The sequence below is a fragment of the Tribolium castaneum genome, chromosome 10 (genome assembly GCF_031307605.1).
Source record: "Tribolium castaneum strain GA2 chromosome 10, icTriCast1.1, whole genome shotgun sequence".
Lineage (NCBI taxonomy): Eukaryota > Metazoa > Arthropoda > Insecta > Coleoptera > Tenebrionidae > Tribolium > Tribolium castaneum.
Genome location: NC_087403.1, coordinates 4116690 through 4131487, shown reverse-complemented (window position 1 = coordinate 4131487; position 14798 = coordinate 4116690). Strand labels below are relative to the sequence as shown.

Here is a 14798-nt window from a genome sequence, read left to right as displayed (position 1 = left end):
CCTCTTTCAAAGTTCTTTATTATTCTCCGAATCATATTACATTACATACAAATTTTCTCGAAATTTGGTGATTATTCAAAATCTTGCGGAAAAACAACCCCAACTTCTTTCCTCAATAAATCCATCAGCTGGGCTAGTTCAATTGACTCCTGGTGTGGCATGTGGGGACATTCTGTTTTACCTAAAATGCAACCCACCGTAATACTAAAAAAAACTCGTTGCTCATCCAACCAGCTTTGATACACTGTCGCGCTTCTTCAGCTTGGTAAGCTAACCCGGCACTGTTCTTATGGAAAAAAGCAACCGGTGTTTTGGGCAGCTCGTAGTGGTACGTTTTTTCGGGCGTAATAAGTTGAGTGGGACACCAAAAATCGGGCATTCTGATTGTGCCTTTGGTGCCAACAACAGTGCCTTCATTTGGTAGCGATACTCTGGCTGAAGTGCTAACCACTGCCATTTTGCCATCAGGATAAGTGATAATAGCACCGGCACTTTCGTCGGTTTTTTGGTCATTTAAATGGCCATTGACTGCAATTTTGATGGGACGCAGTCCACGGAAAACGTACTGTTGGAATTGCAACATGTAGACTCCCAAATCCAAGATGGCACCTCCTCCCATTTCCACAGCTCTTGATTTTTTTGACAATGAGAGATTAGTCCAAATTTTCGTGCAATATCTGTTACTTGGTGATGTTTATTATTATATTTACTGTACATATTATGAAACAAAAGACTGCAATATTTTGTTTCTTTGTACTACTATTTAGAAAACCTATATGTTTGTAAGTATGTTATTGTTTATTCTTATTACTTTTGTTAATAGTTACTATTATTCATGTCATGTACTGTGTTTTTTTGTATTATTAATAAAATCGTAAACCAGTACTCGATTCTGATTGATATTAAAACAAATAAACCTCTTTCAAAGTTCTTTATTATTCTCCGAATCAAATTACATTGCATACAAATTTTCTCGAAATCTTCGTCAAAATACAGTGGTTATTCAAAATCTTGCGGAAAAACAACCCCAACTTCTTTCCTCAATAAATCCATCAGCTGGGCTAGTTCAATTGACTCCTGGTGTGGCATGTGGGGACATTCTGTTTTACCTAAAATGCAACCCACCGTAATACTAAAAAAAACTCGTTGCTCATCCAACCAGCTTTGATACACTGTCGCGCTTCTTCAGCTTGGTAAGCTAACCCGGCACTGTTCTTATGGAAAAAAGCAACCGGTGTTTTGGGCAGCTCGTAGTGGTACGTTTTTTCGGGCGTAATAAGTTGAGTGGGACACCAAAAATCGGGCATTCTGATTGTGCCTTTGGTGCCAACAACAGTGCCTTCATTTGGTAGCGATACTCTGGCCGAAGTGCTAACCACTGCCATTTTGCCATCAGGATAAGTGATGATAGCACCGGCACTTTCGTCGGTTTTTTGGTCATTTAAATGGCCATTGACTGCAATTTTGATGGGACGCAGTCCACGGAAAACGTACTGTTGGAATTGCAACATGTAGACTCCCAAATCCAAGATGGCACCTCCTCCCATTTCCACCGCTCTTGATTTTTTTGACAATGAGAGATTTAATTGTTTGGAAACGACTTACTTGAGTCTTTCCACATGTTGCAAAGCATGTCCAAAGTGCACGGAAGCAAAGAGAACCTCACCAATGGCTCCAGATTCGATCAATCGCTTCATTTCCTTATAGGCTGGAAAACAGCGAGACCACACTGCTTCCATCAAAAACAGTTTCTTGTGGCGTGCCAGTTCCACCAATTTCCGAGTTTGTTTTTCGTTCAGAGTGAGAGGTTTTTCACACAAAACGTGCTTCCCATGTTCTAACATTAACTTCGAGACTTCGAAGTGTTGAGGGTTTAAATTTCCAACATATACGATGTCTAGAAAAATTTTAATATTTTTTTCAACCTGTGTTAGAGGACTTACCAACTTCTGGGTCTCTTGCAATTCCTTCGTAGCCTTCGTAGGCTTTTGGTATTTGGTGATCTTTGGCAAATTTTTGGGCACTAGTCAGTGCTCTAGCACCAATTGCTACAATTCTGTGGTCTGTTTCGGGATAAGTTTGAACTGCTGTTACGAAGTCATGGCAGATTCTGCCGGCTGAAACTATACCCCATTTCAGCGCCATGCTTTGATAGTACTACTACTGGTCATGGGAAAGTCACGCTTTTTATAATCACAATTATCACAAAGTTATGATTTAGGTCAAAGGTTTGTGCATTTAAAAACAAACTTGGTTGATCTGTTTATTGATATTGTATTGTACAAAAATATTGGTATCAAATTTAGTTATCAGCCGGGAAAACTACTCCAACTAACTTTTGTAGCGTGTCCATGTGTTGGGCTAACTGGATTGATTCCGCATGAGTCAAATAGGGACTTTCAGTTTTACCTAAAAATATTAAATAAGAAGGGAAATATTTTGTTTTTCTTTAACTCACCCGCTTTGATGCATTCCCTAACATGTTGGGCCTCATATGACAAGCCGACGCTTTTATGGAAATTGAAGTGAATATCAGTTTTGGGCAATTCAAATCGGTGTGTCCTTTCAGGAGTAATAAACTCCGTGCAGCACCAAAAATCTGGAACTCTTATTATTCCTTTAGTTCCGACTATCACTGCTTCGTTGGGGTATTGGGCTTTGGCTGACGTTGTCAGATTTGCGACCTTATCGCCGGGGTACGTCCACAGAGAACTAGTGTAATCATCAGTTCCTTCGCTGTTCAAACCACCAACAGCTAACACCTTCGTCGGCGTAGCGCCTTTGAAAACCAACTGTTGAAATTGCAAAACATAAACACACAAATCAAGAATCGTTCCACCGCCTAGTTCTTTCGACCTACAGTTATCCAAGTTTTTTTAAGTCGTCTAAGACTGGGAAAAGCTACCTCAGTCTTTCAACATTTAATAGATTGAACCCAAAACTGGCATTCACTTGAAGCACATCCCCAATACTGCCCGACTCCAAAACCTTCCTCAACTCCTGGTACGCTGGAAAGCACCTACTCCAAATCGCTTCCATCAGAAACAAATTCTTCCTTTTGGCAATATCCACCAACGCGCGCGTTTGTCTCTCATTCATCGTGAGCGGTTTCTCACACAGGACGTGTTTGCCATGCTCTAGCATCATTTTCGCAACTTCGAAATGTTGCGGATTGAGCGTTCCAACATACGCGATGTCTACAAATACATTGGAACGGAATTTAACCCAGAATTTTCATTTTCCTTACCAACATCTTTGTCCTCAGCGATTTTGATGTAACCTTCATAAGCTTTAGGAATCCCATGGCTTTGGGCAAAGTTTTGGGCACTTGGCAACGCCCGAGCCGCCACGGCCACGACCTGGTGCTCAGATTTTGGGAGAGTTTGGAGGGCGGTGACGAAGTCGTGGCAAATCTTGCCCGCACTTACGATTCCCCAGCGCAAGGCCATGTTACAATATTTTGAATTTTGTTGTCAGCAAACAATGACGTTTTAATTTAATGTTGGAAAGATCCAAAAAGGGAGGCAGCGTATGATAATTTTGTATTTTTCGTGAAGATATTTATCACTGTGATGATACACATGTGGTATTCACATGCCATGTGTTCACACAAGACTAATCTAATCAATAACGCAGTGTTGCCGAAACTGTTGTATTATTCATTAGTTTAGCGTTTAACAAACCTTGGGTGTGAATGTACAGGCAACCAACGCAACTTTTGGCCGTCTGCAGTCTTTGGTTGGTAGAAAATAAATCAATAACGTTGGCATAACTCATAATAAAATATTTATTGGTAATGATGTACAGATTCAAACATAATTTTCAATATACCTTAATTTTACCTACATCACTGTATATCGAATGATCCCAAGATATTGACTTTATAGTTCCTTCGTAACAAACGAAATTAGTTGTACGAAAACAATTTTTAAATAAGTGGGAATATCAGGCCACTAGCTACTTTATATAGACAATTATTTGCAACAATTACTTCAACTGGTAACTAAACCTATTAAGTGTCCTAAAATATTACGAAAATATCATATGGCAACTGTAATGAGTCGCCAATTTCATCGAATAGACCTACTAGTTCGTGAACAACACACTGATATCAACAAACAGGGACTAAGTCCTTGTCTGGGAGTTATTGCATGATGGGTGATATTTTAAGGACAGGTAGATACGTATTTCCAGTTTTTGGAAGCATTAAGCGCTATACAATTTAACTATGATGGTATTGTGCTTTGGCACAGACACTGATACTATGTAACGTTTCCTATGACCAAGCGCGAAGGTACTGATCCTTGAGCACGTTGTCTACGAAATCATCAAGGCAAAATCGTTCGTTCCCGGAAATAAATCAGGCTAGGGATTAGATACTCTCAACATTGCCACGTCCCAAAACTTATGAATGATTTACAATAAATGCTAAGTTCTACCTAATCGATCGCTACGTCTGGCTTAAAATATATCGGGATTATCGGTGTACTCCCTCTTCCAGTAATTCCCATTGTAGACCCAATCCTCCTGCTTGGTGTGCGGATTAATCCCCGAGTTGAACCACCTGAAACGCCGCAATAATCCACAACAATGGCTCGTTTTCAGCGTACCTGGGACTCCACTCTGTCCCTTTCTTGCTCTTGCGGTGCTTATTCGCGTCTCTTTGTTTCTCCTCCAGACGGGTTTTTTCGATAGCGGCTCCGTCGATGTCGCCCTGCTCCAGCTTTCGAATGTCGGGCCGAAGGCGCGAGTCGGTTGGACACAGACTCGTGTCCATTCCGGGCTCCAGCTCGTTCAAAGACATGGCGAATTCGGTAAACTGGTAATACTGAGAAAACGTAAAAACGAAGCTTTCTCCCGGTACTTACGTCACTGCTCTGCAAGGGCCGAGGCTTGACTTTCCAGATCGTCACCGAATTGGGAATGTCAATGGAGTAGGTGGAATCGCTCTTTGGAACCATGCCATCCGGGACGTCTGGAGGGGCACACTCATCGACACTCTGGAAAGTTCATCAAAAATATTATCGATGAGCGCGGCTTACTCACCTCTTGGCTCGAGTTTGACTTGAAAGGGCTGACTTTCAAGCTGTTCAGTTTTTGCAAAACTTTCCGGGAAGTGTGAGATGGGGAATCGTTCGGGCTTTTGCTCTTGTCACCGTCGCGCTTGAATTTGTGCGAGTTTTCCTTCAAGTAGTCCTCGTAGGAAGCATAGTCTGTGCATTTGATGAATTCGGTCCATTTCCCGTAAATGAAAAATAATTTATGCTTCGATTTGTCCGCAATGTAGCCTTCGACGCGGTGCAGGTCCTTGGAGTTCCAGCCTGCGGGCTTGAACGTCAAATGGGCCTTGTGTCCAGTCGAGTGATTGACAATTTCCATTGTCCCGCACTGTTCCATCCATAATTTCCCAACGATTATGTTGTGGACGCAGCACTGAACGTTGCTCCAAGTGTAGGCCTCGTTTAGTCTACAATTTTGACTTAGTAACTAACTGACTGCGCAATTTGACCGCTTTACTTAGGGAACTCGACAGTGACTGTTCCCTTCGGTTGGATCTCGACGCTTTTTCCCCAGAATTTCAACTTCGGGTGGATTGAACCGTGGAAAACCCAGTCTTTGCTTTCAGCGTGAAAAGCCGAGACTGGCGGGTGGTGACTGACTTGTTCACAAATTATCTTAAACTCTTCTCTTTCCAACTCGTAAGTTTCGCCCAAGAGAGGATTAAACGGTTTGCCGAGACGTTCCCAGTTTGATGCTAACGCAAGCACCTAATAGTCAAATTGTTGTTTCGAGCGCACGCGAGATTGGGAATTTTTCTGGCAGATAAAAAATCCCAACTGAACGCGCCAGAAGCAACAATTTGGCAACCACTTACCTAGAGCACTGACGGCGAAACCTGGGAATTTTTCACTCAGTGTGGGATAATAATCGAGGGTTATAATACCTATGACATACTGCATTCGAATTATGGGGTCTTGCTGCTGTGACGCCAAACGTAGCAGGTGGGAATATTCCATGTATTCAGCCATCCTTTGCAGGAAGCTTAATGGTTCGTTAAATACCACTGGCATCGTGATTTTGCTCAATTCTTTCCCAATACAGTTTTTTAATACTGACCAAATGTTGTAGTCATTGTGATACATCGGCACTGGCAGAACGAGCCTTAAAATTCGAGTGTGATTTTGCTTAGCTTTGCCGCTCTTTACCTATGTTCCTTCCGTTCGGTTTCCATTCTGCTCTAACCGAGACAATCCCCCCAAAAAAAAGTAACAGTGAATCGCACATCCGATCAATTAAGGATAATCCAAATTATCAAATAAGCAGCATCATATCCTTTGATTGATCAACTAAAATGCTCCTAAAAAACGTCCGGATTGGAGCAGAATTCCTAAACGCCTCACACGGTCAAATTACCACATTTAACAACAAACGACCCAAACATGAATTTATTTAATGACAGGCGATGGTCGATATGAAACAATGGACCTATGTGTTAAAATCAAAAGAACCACAAGCAGAATCGGTTCAAATCAACTCGAAACGACTCACTTAACACCACCTACCTGGACACGAGTCAACGCATTCACATTTCTAACATTTTTCAGCTTTGCTTCGAATCGATTAGCACACCCTTCGTCCCCAGAAACCTACAACCTTCTCTGTTTGCCACCAACCGCCCCCGAAACACGACTTCAAAAGCGCATGCACCGATTCATCTAACAGAATTAGGCCCCAACAAGTGTTATATTATGTTAAATCTGCACCCTGTTTATCTACACCCTTCACTGAATCGGCACAAAAATGGTGGATGCGCCACTCCAGTGCCAACACCAGTCAAGGGCCAAGCGATTATATTTAAACAAATCGATAAATATTTACACTTGTCACCAATTTTTCGGAAGGTGATTGACTCCAGTGGTCTTGTTTGCCAAATCTGCGTATTGTGTAACAACATGTGTTGTTATTTCAGCCAGACCTTGAGCGAGCAACGAAAATAAGACGGATTTGGTTCATTTGTGCACCATACGTTTCTCGAGTTACAATAATAACGTATTAAAATCCCATTAAAAATATTCCTTTGAACGCTGAAAATTCCGCCCAGTTTGTTCAAGAATTAACATCAGCAACTAAACAAACACGGGATAATTAGCCTCGCCTCCCCGGGAGCAAAACACAAAAAACAATTTTTTATTAAATTTAAAGCGCTGGATTAAATTAAGTCAGCTGAGAGACGACTTAGGAACCGGCAAACAAAGGATGTTTTGCCTCGTCCTTTGAGTGTTTGCGGGCCATCAAAGTGGTAAAAATAGCGCCACATTCATTTTTCCCCCGTGATAAATTGCATTAATCTCGTTCGTAAAAGACGAATGGGGGATGAGGGGTAAGTGGGTCACGACATACCGGGGCATATGTCAGGGGTGGTGATGAATTGGAGAAGGTGGAAAAATGATTTGAATGCGGTTAGTGACTGGCGTTATTAGCGCATGCAAATTGAATTTGATCTGAGGCGCCGTGTCATTTCTTAATCGGGACGTCTTCGGCATGACGTTGAAAATAATTAAGTAACGTTGCTCTTGTTTACAAAAATTTTGATTGCTTTCCCAGATACTAATTGCAAATAGTTTCGGGATACGTCAATTTTTATAAATAGCCTTCGACAATATCTGCGAAAATTAGTTCGAACCGTTCCACTTACCCACCTTAAACGAAACACAACTGATATCTGTGAGCTATAAATATTTCAAAAGGTTTTCCTCGAAATAAATTCTATTAGAGAGTCGAGCTATTAGCCGCAATAATTGACACTTCCTTATTCCCTTACTTTTTAACGCATTGTGTGGCTGAACTTTAATCAACTTGGACCTTTCCGACAAAGATTAGCTAAATGGGAAACACAAAGGTTATCAAAACCTAATTAATCTCCACTTCCAAATAAATGAAGCCTATTTTTACGCCCGTCCATTATTAGGCAAAAGTCTAATAAGCAAACTGGAGACCCCGAAGAGGCCTCGTGTAAACATTCAAAGTGGCCAGAAATAGAAATTTGAACAAATTGTCTCGGCTTGGCCAGAGCTAAGCGACAGTTATTGCACTTTTGCCCCATTTTATTTCCTCTTGTTTTGCTCCGAGTGGCACAATATGACCCGGAGTAAACCCACAAACAAATGAAACATATAGGTGAGGTGGGTCATGTCGGGGAAAAATAAACGAGTCAAAGGTCACTTTGCCCACATTCTCCGCCGGGCCTAACGCATTTGAAAAAATCAAGACAAATTATTAGATGAAACAGAGCGTGATCTATTGCCCTTGAGGTTGCCAACTTCGCAGGTCGGGGGGCAGCCCCAGCCCCTATAAATCCCAATTAAAAACCAGCGTTATGTAAGCAGCAAGGGTCATTTATCAGAGTTATCTGAGAAATGCATTTCGTAGTCGCAATGTCAAGTTCAAGTTTTGCGTGATACCATGACTATGGTTTGAGTCTAAGTGGGACAAACACATTTCGACTATTTCCCGCCCACGGAAAATATTAGCAAAAATTTCGCGGAGGTCGTCGCTCTGTTAATCCCCCTCGAACCCCCACAAGGGATGACGCAGTGATTACCGGACGATAACAAACGAAATCAATGCGACTTAAGTCCTTGACTAGACTTAAGTTGCATCGCGCCTCAAATAAGCAGCTCCAAGTTAAAAACCCAGCAGTGCTCGTGTTTTAGTGGCAAAGTGCGGACTTATTAGTGAAATGAAGAACGGGGATTGCAAGCTCCCGATCCAGGAGGACCACCGAGCTTTCCTCAAAAAACCAAAACCCTTAAAGACCACAACCAGCAAAATTTTCCTCATCACCGCCCTCATCCTGCTAGCCGCAATGTCGCTAATGATCGTCATCACTTTTATTTCCATTAACGGAATGCAAGAGTTGAGGGGAGAAGTCGACTCGCTTAAGGCCATGGTTAAGAGCCTCCACGAGAAAATTGAGGAAGAGATCAGCGTAAGTTTTCACTAAGCATGGCAGAAATCTCGCGATTATAAATAAATTATTACAAGACGCGAGTTACTGTATTTTGTCCTTGCATTCCATGCGAACATAACAATGCACCAGGAAGATATCAACCGAATTGCTCTCCATCATTTTTCGTGATAACGATGACTCCTTTCCTGATACAGGAAGCTCGCGGTTAGACAGATTAAAGTATCAATGCTTTGACAAAATTTAGAAACCGACTGATGTGGCTTTTATTAGTCATAAAACCCTAATGACTCTCGACAAGTCGCTTCATTTCCACATAAACAAATTAATTATTTCGGAAGCAGCCTATTTGTTTAGTGGAATCTTGGACAATCTCCGCACATTTTATTATCAACTAACTTAATTAAAATGCGTAAATATTTATACACTTAAGTGCCTATTGTCGTAACTTTTAAGATAGGCGGGTTCCCCGAAAGGGTGACTTCATACTCTCAGTTTTAGAAATTTTAAAGCAAAATTGTGTTTTCGACAACCACTTTGATTTGTCCAAACGATAAAACATGCGTTTTGTGCTGAAATAAATTGGATTATATCGGCCTGTTTGAGTATTTTTTATTAAAGCCAGATTTTGTACAAACAAACTAATGTCAGAACCAGTAAATCGGCGAGATCCTGGGGTGAAGTTGCGATTAGCGGATCAAGCCCTGTTTCATTGTGAGCATGGAGATTTTGGCGATTTAACCAGCTTGGCCTGAAAATTCGAGATAGGGTCCGGTTTTGATGTAACCGGCCTGCGGCATTGTTTCAAATTATTTATAGAAAGGCTACATAGTGTACAATTTTATTGATTTATGGCCGGATCAAAAAATAATCCTCCTTTTATGGAAAATGACCGTCAAGCGCGGCCCATAAACCCACATTTTTTTTAAGCAACAAGACGAGTGACGACGCCTTGTAATTAAAGAATTAATCCCAATTTCCTCAATCAGGTTTTAATTTTAGCGCAACAAAACCGAAGAAAACTTCGGTGACGACTATCCTGACTGGGGCGAGACAATAAATGACTATTATTTTGACTATGACGGTTCGGAGGTTTACGGCGATTACGACCAGCTGGAAACGGGAGAACCGTACACTAAGGATGCAAAAGACGCCACGGTGCCGCCACGAGAAAAAAGGAGCATTACGGGGTACACGGAGGACGAACCAACTGCCAATGCGGAGCAATACGGCGAAGAACGCCGAAGGAATAACACTTTTAGGAAGAACTACCCGCATTTTTACACAACGCCGCCGAGGTAGTACAACGTCGGTTTGCGTAGCCTTGATGATTTTTTCCAGCTCCTTCCAGTTTCCGTTCTATCCGGAGGCGAAAGCACAGCAGGACTGGACGTCGTCCCCGAGGCCCTACACGCGCAAATCGCGTATCATGCAGTCAGGGGACTCAAGGGTAAGTTGTGGATTTGTCAGGCTTAATTTTTTGTGTCCATGTTTTAGGAAAACCCCGATATCGAGTTCATAACTGCGCACACCAGGCATCGCCAGCGTCGCCTGGAGCTGGACGAGCACCAGGTCAGGACCGGGAGGATGCGGCCGTTGCCCAGCGTGCACTTTTCGGGAGATACGTCGAAGTACGTCTACGGCCAGCACGAGAATTTCAACGGGAACGGCCACCTCCGCCACCCCCAGACAACTTACGTTGACTGGGTCGAGAGCGACTGGTTCGGTAAACTGGGCATGGACCAGTATTTCGCTTTTTCGGACGGACTCTTGACCGTGAAAGAGCCAGGACTGTATTTCATCTATGCTCAGATTTTCTACTACGACATACACGACACTAATGGCTTCAGAGTGTACAGGAATGAGAATGAGACGCTCTTGCAGTGCACCACCATGACGCATTCATCGGAAAGGGTCATGAAAGGCAATACCTGCTTTACAGCGGCGGCGAGCTACTTGAATGAGAACGACAAGATTAGTTTGGTGGATCTTTCCGAAGCCAGATATTCGCTCTTTGAGCCCGGGAAGTCGTTTTTCGGAGTCGTCAAGCTTGGAGACGTCAAAATCAAATAAACCAAAGCTTTACTTAGGTTTTAATTTATTAGTATTGTCGGAGCGTTCCGACAGTTTGACCAAAGGTTAACGAGATGTATCCTTAATGCTTGCCATATTTTACTGTATTAATAAATTTTGTATATATTTATGTACTAGATTTTTGAATAAAACTTTTAACCGAATTCGAGTAACAAAACCTGCCTTCACCCTAACAATTACCACATATTCTGAGGATAAGATCGCAACAATGCCTTTTTGTGTGGGTTTAATGTCAAAAGCGAGCCGTAAACACAAGTTCATGTTTTCAATTTTTCCTTTTTGACTCGAATATAATATCGACCCGATGCCCGAGACGCCGTGCGTCTGCGTGTATATAAACAATCCAGCGTTTCGATTCGAAGGGTATTCGTGCTGTGGAAATTCGTTTATCATCATCAAATTTTGATAAAACCGGCTGTATGAAGCATTAAGGGTGAGTTGGCTGTCGTCAGCAATTTTCCGTGCTTCCCAGGACAAATAAACCGTTCTTCGGCTTAATGTCAAAGGGTGGTTTATTTTTAGAAGATAATTAAACTTTTATTTGAATAAAGTGAGCTTTGATTTTGTTCATTACTAGTAAGAAGACCCTATATGACGCAGCCACTTTCTAAGGAAAACACCCCACATTTTCAAGGGTTAACAGAAAAGCGGAAAAAATCGTGAAAACATCCCCAATTTCCAGGGGTAAACTGAAAAAATCGTGAAAACACCCCCGTTTACGCTGGCTTTAAAACCGGGAGTGTTTTCACGATTTTTTCTGTTAACGCTTGAAAATCGGGGGTGTTTTCCTTAAAAAGCGGCTGTGTCATCTGGGGCCTTCTTACTACTTTCATTTGCTTAAGCACATCGAAAAATCCATTAGTCAATTATGAGTAGTGTACTTTGTAAATAATAGATCAGAGGGATTAAATTCAACAGGTTTCTTTCATCTTTGACTTATTACATTTGAAGTCGTCAATTCTGATTGTGTAATTTTTGCTTTGGTTCAAGAATGGGGTTACAAAAAATCTCTAGTGTTGGAAGGCTGTTACTGATAATAATTGGATTGACGTGGGCTCAAGAGGATTCTCTTCGTAGCGCATTAAACGCGATTGATCGACGCCAAAGAGATTTATCTGAATTTTCTAGATATGACGATGACAGTTTAGGGGACTACGGATATTCGTTAGAAGGTCCTGATGACCTTGCTTTTCTGTCTCCATCCGAATATAGCACAGGTGAAACTAAAACAGTCCGAAAGTTTTGCCAAATTTAAATTGATTTTAGATCGTGACTTAGACAAGAATCCGACTTTCGAACGACTTTTATTAGATTACTTGGAAGACGGTTCTTATCCCGATTCAGGGCGTGCTAATCGTGATGAGGATGTTAAAAAAAGAATTTCCTCCTCGTTCAGAGAGCGCTTGGAGGAGGATAAGGAGCGGCAATTAGAGGAATTAGCGCAAAGTTTTCTACCAAACGCCGACAATTACCAAGAAGGGAACGACGAAGACTACAGTCAGCTAATTAGAGAACTTTGGGAGAAATACCGAAACTATCCGAATTTATACAACCATCCGAGAGTTTACTACAACAATGAAAACAAGAAGCGGTCTTATTACCCGGGTCTAGGACTGGACAGCATCGGATTACGAAAGCGCAACAAATACTACGACTCAGACCTAACCGACTCCCCTTATTTACCCAACTACAATTCAAGAGACGATTTCTACAACAAATACCAAGACGACGACGACCGGGACACCGACGCGAATTATTACGACTGGTCTAAAGCCAAACACCACAAAAGAGACCGGAAATACGACTCTCGACAAAGGTCATATCCGATGAAACGCTTCCCCGTGTCAAAGCGAAGCAGCAGCTACGAGCCCCCGCAGTCGGAGATCACCCACGAGCACAAACGCTCAACAACCAAAAAGGACTCAGTCGAGAAAACCGACCCGAAAGTCGCCCAAGACTTGAGCAACATCTTCGGCACCGTCACAACCCCCAAGCCGGAAAAGTCCAAAACCGCCAAAAAAGAACTAGCAAAAGAGACGAAACCCAAGATGAAATCCTCCAAAAAAGCGAGCGCGTCCAAAGAAGAAGTGGCCGACGCCCCCAGCGATAAGCCCCTCCAAATCCAGAAGAAATCGATCAACTGGTCCGATTACTTCGGCCTGGACCGGCGCAAGAAATCCGACGACGAACTCGACAAGCAGTGGTTGCTGGAGCGGTACCACAAAGCCATCGCCTTGGCCACCAAGCGCAACGCCGAATACCCGCTCCAGTCGTTCAAAAACCACGACCAGCCCAGCAAAAAGGAGTCCGACAAGAAGAACAAATCCGAAGAACTGAAACTGTCCGAAATGGACGCGAAATTGAAGAACATGGAGGACACGATCATCGACGACGCGCTTAAATTCACCGGTGCCCACGAAGGCGCCACCGACTCCCAGGAGATCCAGGAGGTGAAGGACCGTGTTATCTCGCGGCTAGCGGCCGCCTACAGCTTGGAAAAGATGCGCCGGGCCTTAGGCGAGTACAAACTCAGCGTCGAGAAGGAAAAGGAGCGGTTGAAGCAGCACAAAAGCGACGACTACGACATTTCGGAGGAAAAAAGAGTGGCAGTGCCGCGGAAACAGGCCGTTGACGAAGAGCGGGAGAAGACTCCAGAAGGGGACAATACCATCAAGTGCTCCCAAGGCGACGAGGACTGCGAGGAGCAGAATTACCGGGCGCCTTCCGAGGTCTTGGAGCAAACAGTTTTCGGTAAACAGTCAGGCGGAGTGTGCCTTTGTTAATGTTTGCCTTGCAGAGGAGTGTCCCAAGGTGCAGCGGGCGTGCAATGAGGTGGCCACGGTCCTGGGCCACTATGCTAGGGTCTTCGAGACGGCGTGCAACATGCACCAGATGTGTCTCCTTTGCGTAAGTTGGGTGCTTGTGGTGGGTTTTGATTGATTTTTTTGCAGACTAATAACAGCTGGTTCGCCCCGACTCGCCAATGCAACGTCCTGTTCCTGAGCAAGGCGTTCGAGCTGTGCGATGGCAAGCAGGAGTGCCAGAAGGAGGCGCAAAAGTCGGTCCGGTATTTGCTCGATGTTAACCGTTCGTTAAGACTGGAACCGCTGGGGGAGTGCGAGCTCGCCTGTCCCGACAGACGATAAACTAGGAACGATCGATGTCCGGAAGGGTCAAGCCCTTGATTTCTCTCGACGCCATCTAAATTGTATCGATATTTACGACAGCCTTGATTTATTTCAATGGGTGTATTATCATTGTAACTTATTAAATGTACACATAGTAAATGTTGCTTCAGAAATGACATTAACACTGAAGTTCGTTGTTAAATATTTATATTCTATTTGTTTATTCGAAATATACAGCGATTTATCTTTACACATTCTAAAACACGTTCAAAGTAATAAATTCCAACTTCATTACTGTACAGGTTTAAATTCTCATTGTTGTATCTAAATTTTTTAGTGACAGGGATGCGTTGAACGTGATTTTATTATGAGCAGTTGACTGGAGTCGATACGGCGATTTCATTAGTGCCCTGGAACGATCGTGACAATAATCCCAAATATCTGATTAAATTAAGAAATTTTTGACAGGGCGATTTCCGCATCAAACCCACGTTTGAAATCGCCGCATCAAGACCATCGATCTTGCTTAGACAAAAGGACTGTGCTACTGTATTAACGGTTTCAATATATTTTAATGGTAAAATAGACAATTTTATTTGATGTTGAAT

At 42.8% G+C, this 14798-nt stretch overlaps 5 protein-coding genes across 9 annotated transcripts; 2 read left to right on the top strand and 3 right to left on the bottom strand.

The window, feature by feature from the left end:
• Position 1: 1 nt before the first annotated feature.
• On the bottom strand, positions 2-2171 carry LOC660272 (trans-1,2-dihydrobenzene-1,2-diol dehydrogenase). Of its 2 annotated transcripts, none has more exons than XM_064359421.1 (4): positions 1944-2171; positions 1606-1897; positions 232-629; positions 2-181 (listed from the first exon to the last, which is right to left on the bottom strand). In XM_064359421.1, exons 1-4 carry the CDS (start codon positions 2143-2145, stop codon positions 72-74), a joined length of 1002 nt encoding a protein of 333 aa, XP_064215491.1. In that variant the 5' UTR covers positions 2146-2171; the 3' UTR covers positions 2-71. The 2 variants fall into 2 exon arrangements, with proteins under 2 accessions (XP_064215491.1, XP_064215490.1); XM_064359420.1 differs by lacking the exons at positions 2-181; positions 232-629 and adding exons at positions 918-1109; positions 1160-1557 and having other exon boundaries at positions 1944-2170.
• A 79-nt stretch (positions 2172-2250) lies between these two features.
• LOC661259 (trans-1,2-dihydrobenzene-1,2-diol dehydrogenase) lies at positions 2251-3647 on the bottom strand. Its single transcript, XM_967431.4, has 4 exons — positions 3248-3647; positions 2906-3197; positions 2459-2856; positions 2251-2409 (listed from the first exon to the last, which is right to left on the bottom strand). Exons 1-4 carry the CDS (start codon positions 3447-3449, stop codon positions 2303-2305), a joined length of 999 nt encoding a protein of 332 aa, XP_972524.1. The 5' UTR covers positions 3450-3647; the 3' UTR covers positions 2251-2302.
• Positions 3648-3769: 122 nt separating this feature from the next.
• Positions 3770-7060, bottom strand: LOC660151 (uncharacterized protein). 4 transcript variants are annotated; one of them, XM_008195253.3, is made up of 9 exons: positions 6564-7060; positions 6207-6233; positions 5945-6162; positions 5876-5896; positions 5518-5755; positions 5047-5467; positions 4869-5000; positions 4611-4828; positions 3770-4564 (listed from the first exon to the last, which is right to left on the bottom strand). In XM_008195253.3, the coding sequence occupies exons 2-9, from the start codon at positions 6230-6232 to the stop codon at positions 4462-4464; spliced, it is 1377 nt and encodes a 458-aa protein (XP_008193475.1). In that variant the 5' UTR covers position 6233; positions 6564-7060; the 3' UTR covers positions 3770-4461. The 4 variants fall into 4 exon arrangements, with proteins under 4 accessions (XP_008193475.1, XP_008193474.1, XP_008193473.1 ...); XM_008195252.3 differs by having other exon boundaries at positions 6207-6238; positions 6564-7059; XM_008195251.3 differs by having other exon boundaries at positions 6207-6358; positions 6564-7056.
• Positions 7061-8394: 1334 nt separating this feature from the next.
• Positions 8395-11205, top strand: egr (eiger). Its single transcript, XM_967383.5, has 4 exons — positions 8395-8989; positions 9971-10266; positions 10310-10418; positions 10466-11205. The coding sequence occupies exons 1-4, from the start codon at positions 8741-8743 to the stop codon at positions 11039-11041; spliced, it is 1230 nt and encodes a 409-aa protein (XP_972476.1). The 5' UTR covers positions 8395-8740; the 3' UTR covers positions 11042-11205.
• Positions 11206-11354: 149 nt separating this feature from the next.
• On the top strand, positions 11355-14797 carry LOC103313041 (uncharacterized protein). The gene is made up of 5 exons (XM_008195250.3): positions 11355-11495; positions 12053-12279; positions 12329-13813; positions 13860-13969; positions 14014-14797. The coding sequence occupies exons 2-5, from the start codon at positions 12054-12056 to the stop codon at positions 14206-14208; spliced, it is 2016 nt and encodes a 671-aa protein (XP_008193472.1). The 5' UTR covers positions 11355-11495; position 12053; the 3' UTR covers positions 14209-14797.
• The last annotated feature ends 1 nt before the right edge of the window (position 14798 follows it).

What these genes read in the sequence shown, in the direction of transcription:
- LOC660272 (XM_064359421.1), bottom strand. Translation starts at nt 2,145, where the DNA reads ATGGCGCTGAAATGGGGTATAGTTTCAGCCGGCAGAATCTGCCATGAC. An exon ending in TGCAAGAGACCCAGAAGTTG is followed by an intron (nt 1,898 to 1,943) that starts GTAAGTCCTCTA and finishes AAATTTTTCTAG; the next exon opens with ACATCGTATATGTTGGAAAT. An exon ending in CAACATGTGGAAAGACTCAA is followed by an intron (nt 630 to 1,605) that starts GTAAGTCGTTTC and finishes AAAAAAATCAAG; the next exon opens with AGCTGTGGAAATGGGAGGAG.
- LOC103313041 (XM_008195250.3), top strand. Translation starts at nt 12,054, where the DNA reads ATGGGGTTACAAAAAATCTCTAGTGTTGGAAGGCTGTTACTGATAATA. An exon ending in TCCATCCGAATATAGCACAG is followed by an intron (nt 12,280 to 12,328) that starts GTGAAACTAAAA and finishes AATTGATTTTAG; the next exon opens with ATCGTGACTTAGACAAGAAT. An exon ending in CTTGGAGCAAACAGTTTTCG is followed by an intron (nt 13,814 to 13,859) that starts GTAAACAGTCAG and finishes TTTGCCTTGCAG; the next exon opens with AGGAGTGTCCCAAGGTGCAG.
- egr (XM_967383.5), top strand. Translation starts at nt 8,741, where the DNA reads ATGAAGAACGGGGATTGCAAGCTCCCGATCCAGGAGGACCACCGAGCT. An exon ending in AAATTGAGGAAGAGATCAGC is followed by an intron (nt 8,990 to 9,970) that starts GTAAGTTTTCAC and finishes TTTTAATTTTAG; the next exon opens with CGCAACAAAACCGAAGAAAA. An exon ending in TTTTACACAACGCCGCCGAG is followed by an intron (nt 10,267 to 10,309) that starts GTAGTACAACGT and finishes GATTTTTTCCAG; the next exon opens with CTCCTTCCAGTTTCCGTTCT.
- LOC661259 (XM_967431.4), bottom strand. Translation starts at nt 3,449, where the DNA reads ATGGCCTTGCGCTGGGGAATCGTAAGTGCGGGCAAGATTTGCCACGAC. An exon ending in CGCTGAGGACAAAGATGTTG is followed by an intron (nt 3,198 to 3,247) that starts GTAAGGAAAATG and finishes ATGTATTTGTAG; the next exon opens with ACATCGCGTATGTTGGAACG. An exon ending in TAGGGAATGCATCAAAGCGG is followed by an intron (nt 2,410 to 2,458) that starts GTGAGTTAAAGA and finishes TAATATTTTTAG; the next exon opens with GTAAAACTGAAAGTCCCTAT.
- LOC660151 (XM_008195253.3), bottom strand. Translation starts at nt 6,232, where the DNA reads ATGGAAACCGAACGGAAGGAACATAG. An exon ending in AGTCAAACTCGAGCCAAGAG is followed by an intron (nt 5,001 to 5,046) that starts GTGAGTAAGCCG and finishes TGAACTTTCCAG; the next exon opens with AGTGTCGATGAGTGTGCCCC. An exon ending in GGCCCTTGCAGAGCAGTGAC is followed by an intron (nt 4,829 to 4,868) that starts GTAAGTACCGGG and finishes ACGTTTTCTCAG; the next exon opens with TATTACCAGTTTACCGAATT.